Source organism: Schistocerca cancellata, chromosome 8 (genome assembly GCF_023864275.1).
Source record: "Schistocerca cancellata isolate TAMUIC-IGC-003103 chromosome 8, iqSchCanc2.1, whole genome shotgun sequence".
NCBI lineage: Eukaryota > Metazoa > Arthropoda > Insecta > Orthoptera > Acrididae > Schistocerca > Schistocerca cancellata.
Window position 1 is genome coordinate 489535880 of NC_064633.1, and position 15413 is coordinate 489551292.

At 43.3% G+C, this 15413-nt stretch overlaps 1 protein-coding gene across 1 annotated transcript in view; it reads right to left on the bottom strand.

The window, feature by feature from the left end:
- LOC126094542 (gamma-aminobutyric acid receptor subunit alpha-6-like) overlaps positions 1 to 15413 on the bottom strand; it is a 107771-nt gene that overhangs the window by 69332 nt on the left and 23026 nt on the right. The window contains exon 2 of the mRNA XM_049908973.1: positions 7953 to 8129. Within this exon, the coding sequence (XP_049764930.1) occupies positions 7953 to 8121 (169 nt within the window). The 5' untranslated portion in view covers positions 8122 to 8129. The remainder of the gene's footprint in view (positions 1 to 7952; positions 8130 to 15413) is intronic.

The following is a 15413-nucleotide window of genomic DNA, read 5'->3' on the forward strand; positions in this document are numbered from 1 at the left end:
GGCTTATGTGGTTACTCCAATAAAGCGGCTAGTGCCAATAGGAAGTAAGAATCATTTTAGGTGATACTGTTGAGAACCTGTGGAAATTTAAGATCTTTTTCTCTTGTAATTATTTAGTAACGAAAGGCCAGTTGAATCTGGATTATTTGTTGGCTTGTGTCATTTGTTTTAAAGGCGGATTGAGCCGGTTTAAACTTAATAATCCTGATTGGTCGGGTCTTGTTTAATTAAATTGAAAACTGCAACGTTCTATTATGTAATGTGGTTAATGACAACTGTATGCTTTTTTTGTTAATAAATGTGCGCAGTGCGAAGCACAATTTTGTCAATAAAGTAAATTTCATTTTTTTTGCTTAGTGCCTTTCACTCAAGGACTCTTGTGTCCTAGCCGCCCCTATTCCATAGGATATTCCCATTCCTCGTTTCCGTTGTAGGACAAAGAGGAGGGGGGGGGGGGGAGGGGAGGTTCAGGAGTCATCAGTCTGAAGCCTGGTTTGTTGGAGCTCTCCATGATTGTCATGTTTGTGCTGACAACATAATTATGTCGTGTCGTTCAGTCACGGTAGCACTTCCTGTTAGCGTTTTCGATTAATTTGTTTCCTTCTTAACTGTGCGATTTCTTATTAGTGCACGTAACTTTCATCGCCCTTATGTAACATTACATCTGAAACGATTCGATTTTCGTCTTCTCCATTTTTCCCAGGGTCCATAACTCATTTCCATACAGTGTTGCCGGCCGGAGTGGCCGTGCGGTTCTAGGCGCTGCAGTCTGGAGCCGAGTGAGCGCTACGGTCGCAGGTTCGAATCTTGCCTCGGGCATGGATGTGTGTGATGTCCTTAGGTTAGTTAGGTTTAATTAGTTCTAAGTTCTAGGCGACTGATGACCTCAGAAGTTAAGTCGCATAGTGCTCAGAGCCATTTGAACCATTTTGAACCATACAGTGTTGGGCTCCGTGCATACACTTTCATAATTTTCTTTCTCACGTTAAGGCCTATATTCGTTACTGCTAAACTTCTTTTGACAGAACTGCTTTGTTTTCGTGTGCAAGTCTGCTTCTTATGTTCTCCTTGTTTCGTCTGTAATGCACTATTTTGCTTCAAAGATGGCAGATTTCCTTCAGTTTGTTTACCACGTGGTCCCCAATAGTGATATTTAGAGGACAGTTAATTTCTTTTCTGCTGCTCTTTGATAGTGTTCAGTCGACTGTTCATACTACCCAACAGGGCATGTAATTCTTCTCCACTTTCACACGGGATAGCTGCGTCATCAGTATTGAAATCCTTTCACCTAGAATTTTAATCTCACTCTTGGACTTCCTTCATTGTGTCTTGCATATGGAGTCTGAACAGTAGAAGAGATGGACTGTATCCGAGCACCTCTCTCTTGACCTTGCACTGTTATTCCCCCCCCCCCCTTCCCCATGATTCTTGTCCATATTTTATATTATCTTAGAATTTCGAACGTTCTACACCACTATACATATAAAGGTATCTTTCTTATCCTGAGTTTTGTTTCCGTAACTGCCTCTCTATCGCCACTGCCTTTCCTAAAGACATACCAATCGTCATCTAACAGATCCTCAGTTTTCCCACTTACAGGACCTGAAAAAAAAGCTACGATATAGTTCTTTGCAGCAAAGTTTGAGCCCACCGAGACCTACCCCAAGCCTATTCTGTTTTTCGAAGGCCTGCAGCCGCCAAGTGAGCTGACCGGTTTAAAAAAAAATTAGTAAGCCCCTTAAAATAGCACAATGGTCGGTTTGGAACTGACGCAAGTTATTCTAATGGAGTGGTGTACATGCACGGAATTCGATTGCATGGAATCATCGCAGTGCGTAGCATCGACCTGGAAATTTGAAAGAATGGAAAAAGGGGACGTCTTTGGACTTGTCCGTGACCACATTATGTACGCAGTTGTTCAGTTGATTGGTATATCATGGTGGACTGGCCAACGTGTCTACGAGGAATGGTGCACCACTTGGAGTCATGTGACTCAGTGTAAGATGATGTCTCGCCTTGTCAATAACAACCGGCTTCAAACTCGACGGAAAACGATGCTTTCAATGAATGCAGATCTATGTCAACCAGTTTCCGAGTCAGCTTTACGAAGTGAATAACATGGAATGGTCGTTTGGAGCCGGGTACATCGCAGAAGGCCATCGCTCACAGCGGCAAATAAAACTTAGTCTTCAATGGCACAAACAACACAGAAACTGGGCGGTAGCTGAGAGGTGAGTAGCGCGGTTCAACGCGTCGCGATTTTGCCTCTTTTCGAATGATACAAGACGTCGCTGGAATGGACCATCCAGTGAGACGTTTAAACGATAGTGCGTGGAGAATTTTGTTCAGGCTGGAGGTGATTCTGTGAAGTTTCTGGGGTGGTATACATGCCATGACTTGGGCCTACTGGTTCAGGCTGCCCGCATGTTTATTTCGACTTTTTCAGTTGACAAAGTGATGCTCTTTCCTCTACATCGCCATGCTGTGAAGATTCCTGTCGTCTATCTTGACTACAGTTGTGTTCACAAGATCGCACGCAAATATTCCTGGTTCGACGAACACTAACAAGAAACCAGGTGGAGGGGGAGGAGGACATTAGTGTTTTACGACCCGTCGGCAGCGAGATCATTTAGAGACAGAGCAGACGCTCGGATTAGGGAAGGATGGGAAAGGTAATCGGCCGTGCCCTTTCAAAGGAAACATCCCGTCGTTTGCCTCAAGCGATCTAGGGAAATAGCGGAAAACATAAATCGGAATGGCTCGACCCGGGTTTGAACCGTCGTCCTCCCGAATGAGCCCAGTGTAAGAAGGATCCCCTTAAGTGCGAGGTCGCAAGATCAGTACTCAGTACGGCTCATTGGAAAGTCTTGTGTTAACAACTATGACAGGAAAAATGTCAGCTGCTAATGACTCACCATGCGTCTCAGAAGGGCAACAGAAAACGAATGTCTGGGAGGTGCAGAGACTTCTATGGGACTTATGTATTAAATTTGTCCAGTGGTTCCAGATGGTTTGAACTGTAATGTCACACACTTTTCAGGAAGGATAGTTTGCTCTAAAGAACTATGATTTTTATACGCAGACCAGGAATCATGCAAAAACAAGTTATTTTGACCAGCTGTTGTCCAAAAGCGTGATGATACGATAGCTGTAGTTTTCTTATGCCCATTTTCCCACTCGTGCTTGCTGTGCTGTAAATATTCCCTACTGCCCTTGCAAGATCACACACACGAGAAAGAATCGAAGGGGGGGGGAGGAGGGGGCAGAGCACCTCCGACTAATCACAACACAATAAATAACTTTCCAGCAAAATTAGCAGTCTACATAATTGTATGCAAATGCGTTAAGGCGTTGGTACCTTTAATTTCCAGGGTTCCTCACATATGCATTTTGTTTTCAAATCCCGTCTGATCGAAGTTGAAAACAAATTCCTTACTGAATGACCGGATAAATTTATCTCATTTATAAATTTTTGGGCAGATTCCGCAGCTTGTTGTGTGCATCGTCAAGTTGACCCTGTATTTGAAATTTCGTTATCTTACGTCTTCCAATTCTGTAGCACTGTTTGAAATTATTCAAGCATACACTGCTTCCCTTGAAATCCCTTTAATCTATGCATAACGTAGTAGGTCGCTATCATGAAATCCTTGAAACGCGCAAAGACCAGGTTTTGTAACAAGTGCGCCTTTCGCTCCCTTGAATATCCATAGTTTATCTTATACATTACAACGTCCACGGTATTTTTTTTTACTATGCTACAGATTGTCTTCCATGTACGTAGTTACGTTTAGTACCCGCTGCCTAGACAACGATTGTCCTTTGCTATGTTCCACTAGAGACGGGAGTTGTGGCTCACTGTCGAGAAGGATGATGAAGTACATGACATGTTTCAATATCGCCTTCACTTGTTAAGCACGTCTCTTCATCTTTGTATTCCTCGTGCACATTGTCCGCACAGTCGAGTGTACACGACACAACACATTCCACTGACTCATCTTGCACAAACGGTAATGTTTCATCTGCCACTTCTTCTCACTCTGCGAAATTCTTTTGGTTCCTTTCTTACAAAATGTCGACTTCGGCCACTGTTGTTGTAGATATAATGCAATGTTTCCTTTGTTTATCGTCGGCATTGCTCTGCTTTGTATCAACGCCACTAGCACTGTAGCGCCGATGTGAGTTATTTCTCACCTTAGCATTTCAACTACGCTCCGTAGACTTAACACTCTGTTCACCACTGGATACCTCCAGTGCCGCCACCTCTTACCTTTAGCAGCCAATATTGTAGTTGCGTCGAATGCCCTAAACTTTATTGGCCTTTTGCGATCTCAGGGGGTTCCTTGTAAGGCACCCTATCGCTCATCGACTCGTCCACTTGTTACCTCCCTATTACTAATCAGCCTATCCCGCTTGCGATATAAAATTTGACCGTGGATCGCATGTATGCCTAATGGATTTTTTCTAATTGTATAAGGCTATCCTTCTCGAAGAAGTGATACTGATAAGTAGGAGGAAAGTGAACAACCGACCCTTTTTAGGGAAAGTCTACTAAAAATAAAAGTAATTAAACCGAACAGGGTTATAATTTGGAAAATGAAAGTTATTTTGTGCATTCACTCACGAACAACACTGGACAGAAAGGGGTACCACTGATTATGAATCCAAAAGTTACACTAATGAACGAAAAGGAAGTAATTAACGGTCGCCAGCCCACTAGGGGAATTTAAATCCAAAATTCTGTACAAGACGATGGAAAAGAAAAATATGTATTATTAAACACTGACGTGGCAACTAAAGGTTGCCACTTTTTTTACACTAATTTTAAGTGAGTATGTAATGATAAAGAAAACTGAGAAGTCACTCTGACGTTATGTTTGGCATTATATTTTGAAAAAGGCAATCGAGTAATGATTTGAAAATATGCAATTAAACTGTATGTTAGTACTGAACTTCGTTACGTGAACAATGACTTTCAGTGACCTCAGCATAACGTCATCAAAGAAATGTAGAAAAAAATAAGTACTTTTTACTTTGCCGTTACTTATTTTGCAGATTGGATTTCATATTATTGCCTGCATAACTGAGCCTTTTTTACTGACTTGAACAGAATTAAATACTAGAATACGAACCAAACCAAACAGCCATGTGCTCCAAGCTATATGTAAAATAAATAAAACTTCCGCACTCTTAATTTGTGCATTTCTTTAGATTTGGATTTTTTCCAGTGATTGATTCTCAAACTTGAAAAATGAAACTGCTTTACTTTAATCATATACTGAAGCCTCTGTTCTACAACAGTTAATTGAAAGTAGACTGACGCTAAAATTCTTAAAAGAGAAATTATTCATTAATAAACTGGCTGTAACTATTCAATTTGTTTTTTATGACACTCAGTTAGCATATTAGGGAAAAAAAGGAACAAGGATCCTGCTTGGTAACAATGTCTGGGGGCAATGAGGACACAATTGCCCTGAATTTAACTGATTATTATTTAAATAAAGTTCATTAATCAAATCACGTTCAGTTGAGCTGCTGGGTTAGCCGTAAATACTTTCTACCAACGAACAGTCTTACTTCAGTGCTGTGCGTGCGACGAAACTCGGAGCCGACGACGAATCTGTGTTGCTGGAACTGCTGCTGTTGTTGTGGGGCCACGGCTAATTACAGGAACGGGCAATCGTAATTAATACAGCCTCTTCCGCCCGTCCACTGTCCTTCCTCCTGCTACTAGACATCTGGCCTGCGCGCGTACATGTTGCCGCCGATATGGTACTCTCTACTGCGAGAGCGTTAACACCGCACTTCCGCACACTACAAGCGCTGGAACCCGTCTTCCACTCTCTCTGCGCGCTCTGCGCATCAACTCCCTACCCAAAGATTTTACAACGGACAAGTACTGCTATTATCGTTGCTAGTCGATGAAAATAACAATTCCTTTGGCTTTTTCCCACAGCTTATAAGTTTCACAGTAAAACACAGATAAATACAATGAAACGCCAACAGACTTTTACCTAAATGTACACATACAGTGAAGTAATGTCCTTACTTATTAAAAGAAAGCATTTAAATTACAAATATTTACATACAATTAAAAAAAGTTATATATCGATAGCAGGTGCCATGCATCTTGCACTTTAGGTGTTACACACTCAATCAGCAAACTGTATTGTCATATGGAATGCCTGGGACTATTTGGAACAGCGGGTAAGACATGCCAGGTAGCATCCCTGCAATTTTTCTCTAGGGGATCTAACCATACATGAGTGGCTGCAGCTACAGGGTGGCGCACGAAATGTGTTACCATTTTGTTTTTGAATATAAAATAAATACAATCTGAAAGGAACATATACTACAATGAAGAGCCGTCCATGGAGATTTGTTCTAACTCAGCACATGCTCAATATGTCCATCATTTCGTTTCCTAACTTCCTTCAAATGAACACTGAAGTTAATGATTACCCTACGGCACATGTCTTCCGTAATTTCACTGCAAGCTTTAAGAATAAGTCTTCTGAGCTCCATTAAATCACGTGGACGTTTCGGGAAAAAATTTTCCTTTAGGTACCCCCAAAGAAAAAAGTCACATGGATTGAGGTCTGGACTATTGGGGAGCCAATTTTGTCCGTCATTGAAGCGACCTGGAAACCTGAAATGCTCGTGTAAAAACTCCAACACAGTGTTTGCAGTATGTGGCCTTGCTCCATCTTGCATGAACCACTGCGTGTTGAAGGGCAAGGCAGTAGCAAGAAGCTATGGAATGAAGCTATTGCGAAGCATGCTCAAATAACGCTCGCTGTTCACAGTTTCTTCAAATAAAAATGGTCCATTAGTCCGTGACTGGAAATTGCTGCCCGCGCTGTGATCCTCGGAGCAAAATGTTGTCGTTCGTGAAGCAATTGTGGGTTTTCAGTGGCCCAAAAGGGTACATTTTGTTTGTTAACCACACCGTCTAAATGAAAATGCACCTCGTCTGAAAACCAAACGTGTTGAGAGTTTCTTCCCTATCCTCCGACCACTGAGCTAACGGTAGTCTCTGCTGCTCAGTGAGCTTCTGTGCACAGGTCATCTTGTATGGATACATATGGAGGTCACTTTTAAGAATGCGTTGAGCGGAGCGTCTGGATATTCCCAGTTGCACTGCTGCCTTTCTACGCGATTTCCTGGAACTCGTACGGCTTCAATATTCTCCGGGGAACAAACAGGCTTAGGCCGAGGTCGCTTCGAATCCAATACTGTTCCTTCCTGTACAAATTTATCGTGCAACCTGTGGATGGTCTTCTCGCAAGGGACGCATTGTGTGTTAAACTGTTGTCGAAAACGCCTCTGCGTCACAACAAGGCTTTTCGTTTCATGAAAAAGTAACACAATTGCCGATCGTTGCTGTGTCGTCAGTCTTCCATTGTCAGCCGTTGCTGCTTACTAGTCTCCTAGCGGCAGTATCGTGAATTACACGTCATTTCGTAACTCATTTGTTTTTCCAAGGTCTGCTGGTTCTGCTGTACCCCGGCGGGATATCTAATGTGTGTTGTAAATTGTGAAAGAAACAATTGGTAACACATTTAATGTGCCACCCTGTAGATAAGGCATACGTGAAGAATTTATGGAACTCTCTTCCTCACCAAACTGAAGTCATTATCTAAGTTAGAGATAGTGTTCCACAGCGTTAGCGTGATGTCTTACGAGGGTGAGGGTTGTTTTTTTTCCGCTGGCCGGCCGAGGTGGCCGAGCGGTTCTAGGCGCTACAGTCTGGAACCGCGTGACCGCTACGGTCACAGGTTCGAATCCTGCCTCGGGCATGGATGTGTGTGATGTCCTTAGGTTAGTTAGGTTTAAGTAGTTCTAAGTTCTAGGGGATTGATCTCAAAAGTTAAGTCCCATAGTGCTCAGAGCCATTTGTTTTTTTTTTTTTTTCGCCACTACTGGACTATCGCAGACTACAGACACAGACTGACCTCCGAGGTCGGGCCGCAGCCGCTTGTCGTAGCGCTCCTTGTCGAGCAGCGTGTCGAGCAGGCGCGTGAAGTTACTGCTGAGCGCGCGGTAGTCGCGGAACGACGCCTGCGCCCGGCACGGCGGCGCCGCGCACCACGCCACCAGGGCCACCACCAGCCACCACCGCATCGTCGCCGCTGCAACACACACACCAGCACACGCTGCAGTACTGCAGTCCGATCCACGAACGATGGCGATTCGCGCATGTCGAGGGATCGACGGGGACTCCATTGATGGCCATTCCAAGCGATAGTTGTGGTGCGCGCATGCGCGCGCTTTCCGCTCGAAGAAAGTGTATAGCCAGCAAATTGTGTCCCTCGCTTACTTATGCAGAATTTAGCGCTTCCCACCAACATCAGCAATGACAACTCGCAAAAATGGAATAGAAATTCACTAAACAACTCGCTACGATCATGTTTAATGCTCCCGTTAGCGACGGCATTCGCGGCAGAGTGCTCAAAAACTTCTGGACGCTCATTGGCTGTCGGAGAATGCGTGACGTAGAGCGCAGAACAAGCCTGAACTCTACCGCCATCGTTCGTGATTCCAACTATAGTGTTGATTGGCTATAATTAAAGTGCAGCTATTCACGGAGGTAGAGTGTGGGCTGTAATTACCGTACGGCAGATTAGCTTCGTAGACATGCTGATGCGTCAATGCAGAACCGATTTACACTGTAATAACATTAGTTGCAATTGTAGGCACCAGGAGCAAATCTAATGTTGTACACTGTTTGAATGAGAGTATAACATCTACACTTCCATTTGACAAGCCATAACGAGAAGAGAGGCTGTGAGCTGTTAGCAGGCCCGGATCTAGGGGGGAGGAGGGGCAGGGGGCAAACTGGTCTATCTATCTGCCCTGGGCGGCGATTTCAGGGGGCGTCAAATTCGTATTCTTGAAGAAAAAGACCTTGTTTCACAAAGCGCCTAGCATCTAGCGCATGTCGGCCTATGGATTGGTTTCTGAACGAATCATAAGTTGATTTCCTATGCGTGAATAGTGCAGCGTACGTGATGTCTCTCCAGGGGATCCCGTCGCATCAAGAAATAAAAAACTTTCCCGCAGACATAAGGGGACGGGGCTATACGAATAAGCCCGAACGGGTGAATACCAATCGCTGTTTTTCATGTTTTTTATTGGGTGTGCGAATGATAAGCATTGTTATAATTCCAGAATGAGATTTTCACTCTGCAGTGGAATGTGCGCTGATATGAAACTTCCTGGCAGATTAAAACTGTGTGCTGTGACGCTCACACGGCGGTTCTAGAATAGGTCCTTGACAAAGGATCGGATTGCTATTGTCGAGGATTGAACGACTGGTAGAACCTTCAGACTGTTCTTTACAGAATCCTGGTGACAACGTTAAAAAACATCGTCATGAATCTGTCTCACTCTGAAGTCTCGTGCAGCGTCTCTGGACGTAAACGGGCTGCATTTTTATACCTCGCTCTCAGTGCACATTAATCTTGATCCACAATGCGGAGGAAGTTGTTTTTTAACAACAATGAATGACATTAAATCAATCTGTAAACGGAAATTTATTGAAATTTCTGTTATTGTTTAAGGATTACAGTATTTTGCCTAATAGATGATTTTATAATACACGTTCCCATTCTGGTACCATTTTCTGGTCCATCATCAGTCTAACAGAATTCAAACTGTGGCGGGCTGCTGTCAACATTCATAGGAACACATTATGCCTCTCGTTTTGTAATTTGGAGTATATCTGAGGAAATAGAAAAACCCTTATTGTACCACATTACTATTTTGTCTAAAAAATACCGCTAAAATTATATACAGAATGACAAACATAGATCATTTCTGCGATGTGTTAGGCATAATACGATGATACTATCCCATTCTTCACTTGAGAGAAATTTGGTGAACATGGATAAAACCATTCTGAAGCTATATGTACCTAATGTTTTGAAAATGTAGTTTCGAGAAAATGAGAAAAGAATGTTCACAGTGTTTTTGATTCACCGTATACCTCTTTCAGAACATTCCAGCAGCATAATCTTGCTGGCCAGCTGCTTCTCTATCCTCTGTTGACTTCTTCAGGAGCCTTTTCCTTACTCTGGACTAGTGGTGGCTTCCACAACGCTTTCAGCTTCAACTAGTCGCTGACGATCTATGGCAGTCAGAGGAGCTATCGAATTATTTCCTGGCTGGATGCCTAATTTGTCCATTACTTTTGTCCTGCTGATTACACCATCATTGAAACAGATGACAGCATCCATCATACCCATTTTGAGTACTGTCCATCCAACAAACACTGTTTTTGGTACTCGTTGCCACACGCAGCTGTTGCAACTCTCATTAGGGTTTTGTGTACGGCCATGTAGACATTCGCTAAGCGATTTTGTATCTACAAGGTCCCTGTTCATTGGCTTTATTGTTTCCATGACTGTAGCAGGCAATAAATATTTATCGTGATATTCCTTGCCTGTCGCATGAGCGTGGCTGGTTTGCAGACATTTGTTAAAATAGCGTTTAAGACCAAATCAACAACTGAAAAGTAGATAAAAATACATACGGGATAAAACTGTCTTTCAGATGGACAAAAAAAATGTTTTCGAAAATTTCAGTCACTTCACGTCCAGGTTCCCTTCAGTGAAAGTTACTTGGCCTGCCATAACAATATGTAGCTAGCTTTTTGAAGTCCCTTCGTAAATAATGAATTAGCGGGAAATATTATACGAAATCATTACAGAAGTTACATTCCAACGTTTGGGGCTCAAGTGTTTAGGACCGATATTTGCACTTGCAGTGTGTCATAAATGGTGTCTGATTTAATTTTCATGGAGAAAATTAAAGACTGACGTTAACCAAAGAAAAAATAGTTTTGTAACATCAATGACTAGTGTGAGTACAGGCTGTTATGCTGACATAGTTATCCAGGAAACAATGCCTTTGATTGCAAAACAATGATTTAATGATTATCATTAAATACATCCCAGGACACTCAATTATCTGTTACATTCCAATGGACAGCGCTTCCTACGGTAGCAGAAGTTCGAAACAGACATGGGACTAGTTTTAGCTGTTGAAATTCCGCTGGCCACCTATATGTAACTTCTTCGCCCCTACTACAAATATTCTCTTACGGCCTTTAACTAAATCTGCGACCGCTAAATAAATATTCTAAATGAAGCGACGGAGAGTGTGTTACAATTTGTTGATTAAAATTTTATTCTGCTAGTTTACGAAGGTCATCCAGAAACTAAAGTACGATTCTGTAGCACACCCAGCGCCGATCCCCCACCACTGCGATCGCAGGTGTGCCACTTAGGTGCTTCCCCCGTCTCAGTGTGAGCCGAGTTTTGTTGCCGAGCGGCCAAGCTTCTTTGTTGTGTAACCTTTCGAAATAGCGGCGCCCACTGAAAACTCCGCCAAATGCGAAATGCGTAGCATCATTCGTTTTCTGAATGCACAATATGTCCGGACTACCGAAATTTATAGGCAAATAAAGTAAGTTTATGGTGACAGTGCAACGAACGAGTCTTCAGTGTCGTGTAACGTTGCCAGCAAAGGTGTTCTTGATTCAGGGCAGTATGTGGCCTCATTCTTCAACTCGAACACCGCACGAGCGTCAACGTCTAAGTGGGATATTCTTCTTACACCCCAGACTTGACACCAAGTGATATTCACCTATTCCCGAAATTGAAGTACTTTTTGGGTGGAAAACAAATCGCAAACTTTTGTGACGGCTCCCAAACCCAAGGTCCTCGGCGGTACTTTTGGGACAGCCACCACAAATCGTATAGAGCGTGGGTAGTGACCAGGATGTAGATGTCTGTTGGCCGAAAAATAATTAGTGACAAGAACTGCGCCAGCTAGAATGAAGAGATAACTTATCTTTATTTCTGACGAAACGTGCACCAGTAATACAAGTCCAAGTAATATCTAAGAGTAATCCGTGTACTGAGCCTAGTCGAATACAATAGCAAATATCACACTGCAATGGCTCCGCTATAAACTCCACGAAAGGCTAGCAATAGACAATCGACAATAGCCTGTCCTCTCAGGGCCAGCGCTCCTCCTTATATGCAGAAGGCAGAGGGCGCTGCGGACCCGAGCTCAGCCATGGCGCGACCTCTTCCGTCGGCGGTAACGCCCTCAGACGCCGACGGCCGCGACAGGAACTGTGGCCAGCGATGTCACGGTCAGGGCGCTCGTGCGCGAGTTGGTTGGTCGGTTGGTTGGGTCTGTGGATACAACACAAACGATGAAGACCTCAAACATGCAGCGACACTCTGGCTCAAATCTTTGTCAGCAGAGTACAACATGGGAATTGAAAAACTGGTCTCGTGTTACAATGAGTGCCTTGACAGTTATGGCGACTACATTTTAAAACAGAGTAAGGTACTGTAACTTCACGTTGATAGCTTTCGTTTTTATTTAGTTATGCAAGACGGACTTTACTTTCTGGACGACCTTCCTATTTTCAGGACAGAGAAAAAGCCATTGCTACAGATGAAATATAGTGCGAGTACATGATGGTTATTGGGTGTGTGTAACGTAGAGATAGCAACACGACATGCACTTGTGCCTTATCACCATCTTTTGGACTTCGAGGAACATCGAATCATTGGCATGAGAGACACAGATGCACCATACCGGCAGATAGCTCAGACTGTGATGCAGAACGACTGGTGACGAGATGAACGCAGAACAGCAGTATGGCAAGAAGGGAGCGCACAGATCCTTCCAGAAGGACTATACCATGAGAAGGTCGCAGGATTGGCACTGAAAAATACACGGATGACAACAGCTGAAATCCGGGCAGATTGCCACCACGAACTACCAGGAAAAGGTTACTAGAAGCTGCATTGGTTCTAGTTACCACGTGTCGTTTACGGCTGACATTATGTTGTTGTTGTTGTGGTCTTCAGTCCTGAGACTGGTTTGATGCAGCTCTCCATGCTACTCTATCCTGTGCAAGTTTCTTCATCTCCCAGTATCTACTGCAACCTACATCCTTCTGAATCTGCTTAGTGTATTCATCTCTTGGTCTCCCTCTACGATTTTTACCCTCCACACTGCCCTCCAATGCTAAATTTGTGATCCCTTGATGCCTCAAAACATGTCCTACTAACCGATCCCTTCTTCTAGTCAAGTTGTGCCACAAACTTCTCTTCTCCCCAATCCTATTCAATACCTCCTCATTAGTTACGTGATCTACCCACCTTATCTTCAGCATTCTTCTGTAGCACCACATTTCGAAAGCTTCTATTTTCTTCTTGTCCAAACTAGTTATCGTCCATGTTTCACTTCCATACATGGCTACACTCCATACAAATACTTTCAGAAACGACTTCCTGACACTTAAATCTATACTCGATGTTAACAAATTCCTCTTCTTGAGAAACGCTTTCCTTGCCATTGCCAGTCTACATTTTATATCCTCTCTACTTCGACCATCATCGGTTATTTTACTCCCTAAATAGCAAAACTCCTTTACTACTTTAAGTGTCTCATTTCCTAATCTAATTCCCTCAGCATCACCCGACTTAATTTGACTACATTCCATTATCCTCGTTTTGCTTTTGTTGATTTTCATCTTATATCCTCCCTTCAAGACACTGTCCATTCCGTTCAACTGCTCTTCCAAGTCCTTTGCTGTCTCTGACAGAATTACAATGTCATCGGCGAACCTCAAAGTTTTTACTTCTTCTCCATGAATTTTAATACCTACTCCGAATTTTTCTTTTGTTTCCTTTACTGCTTGCTCAATATACAGATTGAATAACATCGGGGAGAGGCTACAACCCTGTCTTACTCCTTTCCCAACCACTGCTTCCCTTTCATGCCCCTCGACTCTTATAACTGCCATCTGGTTTCTGTACAAACTGTAAATAGCCTTTCGCTCCCTGTATTTTACCCCTGCCACCTTCAGAATTTGAAAGAGAGTATTCCAGTTAACATTGTCAAAAGCTTTCTCTAAGTCTACAAATGCTAGAAACGTAGGTTTGCCTTTTCTTAATCTTTCTTCTAAGATAAGTCGTAAGGTCAGTATTGCCTCACGTGTTCCAACATTTCTACGGAATCCAAACTGATCTTCCCCGAGGTCAGCTTCTACCAGTTTTTCCATTCGTCTGTAAAGAATTCGCGTTAGTATTTTGCAGCTGTGACTTATTAAACTGATAGTTCGGTAATTTTCACATCTGTCAACACCTGCTTTCTTTGGGATTGGAATTATTATATTCTTCTTGAAGTCTGAGGGTATTTCGCCTGTCTCATACATCGTGCTCACCAGATGGTAAAGTTTTGTCATGACTGGCTCTCCCGAGGCCATCAGTAGTTCAAATGGAATGTTGTCTACTCCCGGGGCCTTGTTTCGACTCAGGTCTTTCAGTGCTCTGTCAAACTCTTCACGCAGTATCTTATCTCCCATTTCGTCTTCATCTACATCCTCTTCCATTTCCATAATATTGTCCTCAAGTACATCGCCCTTGTATAAACCCTCTATATACTCTTTCCACCTTTCTGCCTTCCCTTCTTTGCTTAGAACTGGGTTGCCATCTGAGCTCTTGATATTCATACAAGTGGTTCTCTTCTCTCCAAAGGTCTCTTTAATTTTCCTGTAGGCAGTATCTATCTTACCCCTAGTGAGACAAGCCTCTACATCCTTACATTTGTCCTCTAGCTGACATTATAGCTATTACTAATGGGACCTGTATAGTGTGGTAGAGTCAACTTGACTCGTTGAGTGGTTTCTGTGGTGTTCGATGATGAACCTAACTTCTCTAGTGTACACCAAGATGTCAACGAAGCAGAAAATGATTCAAGCGCGGAAAGCGGTTCGAGAGAAATTACTGTTGCTAAGATTTGGGCATATGGATCGACAGCAAACACTAAGAGAGACCTTTAAGCCGGTTATTGAATCTCTCAGGCAGCTCTCAGCAAAAACGACACATAGCCATGGCGTCGCCATTGACGAATTCATTATCCGTCACACTCCTGCTCAGATAGATAGAACATTCAGCGTTAGCAGGGGAAGACCGGACATGTTAGGCATGCATCCTACAAATGTAACTGCTGACACAGTACAGATTGGTGATAGACGGTTTGAGATAACACCTGGCTTAATGAATATTATTTTCCTAAGACCTGCCAAAAGAACCTATAAATTATGCAGTTAATGATAGGGAAACGTACTGTGATGATGATGATGATGTTTGGTTTGTGGGGCGCTCAACTGCGTGGTTATCAGCGCCCGTACAATTTCCCAACCTTTGCTCAGTCCAATTTCGCCACTTTCCTGGATGATGATGAAATGATGACAACACAAACACCCAGTCATCTCAAGGCAGGTGAAAATCCCTGACCCCGCCGGGAATCGAACCCAGGACCCCGTGCTCGGGAAGCAAGAACGCTACCGCGAGACCACGAGCGGCGGACGGAAACGTACTGTG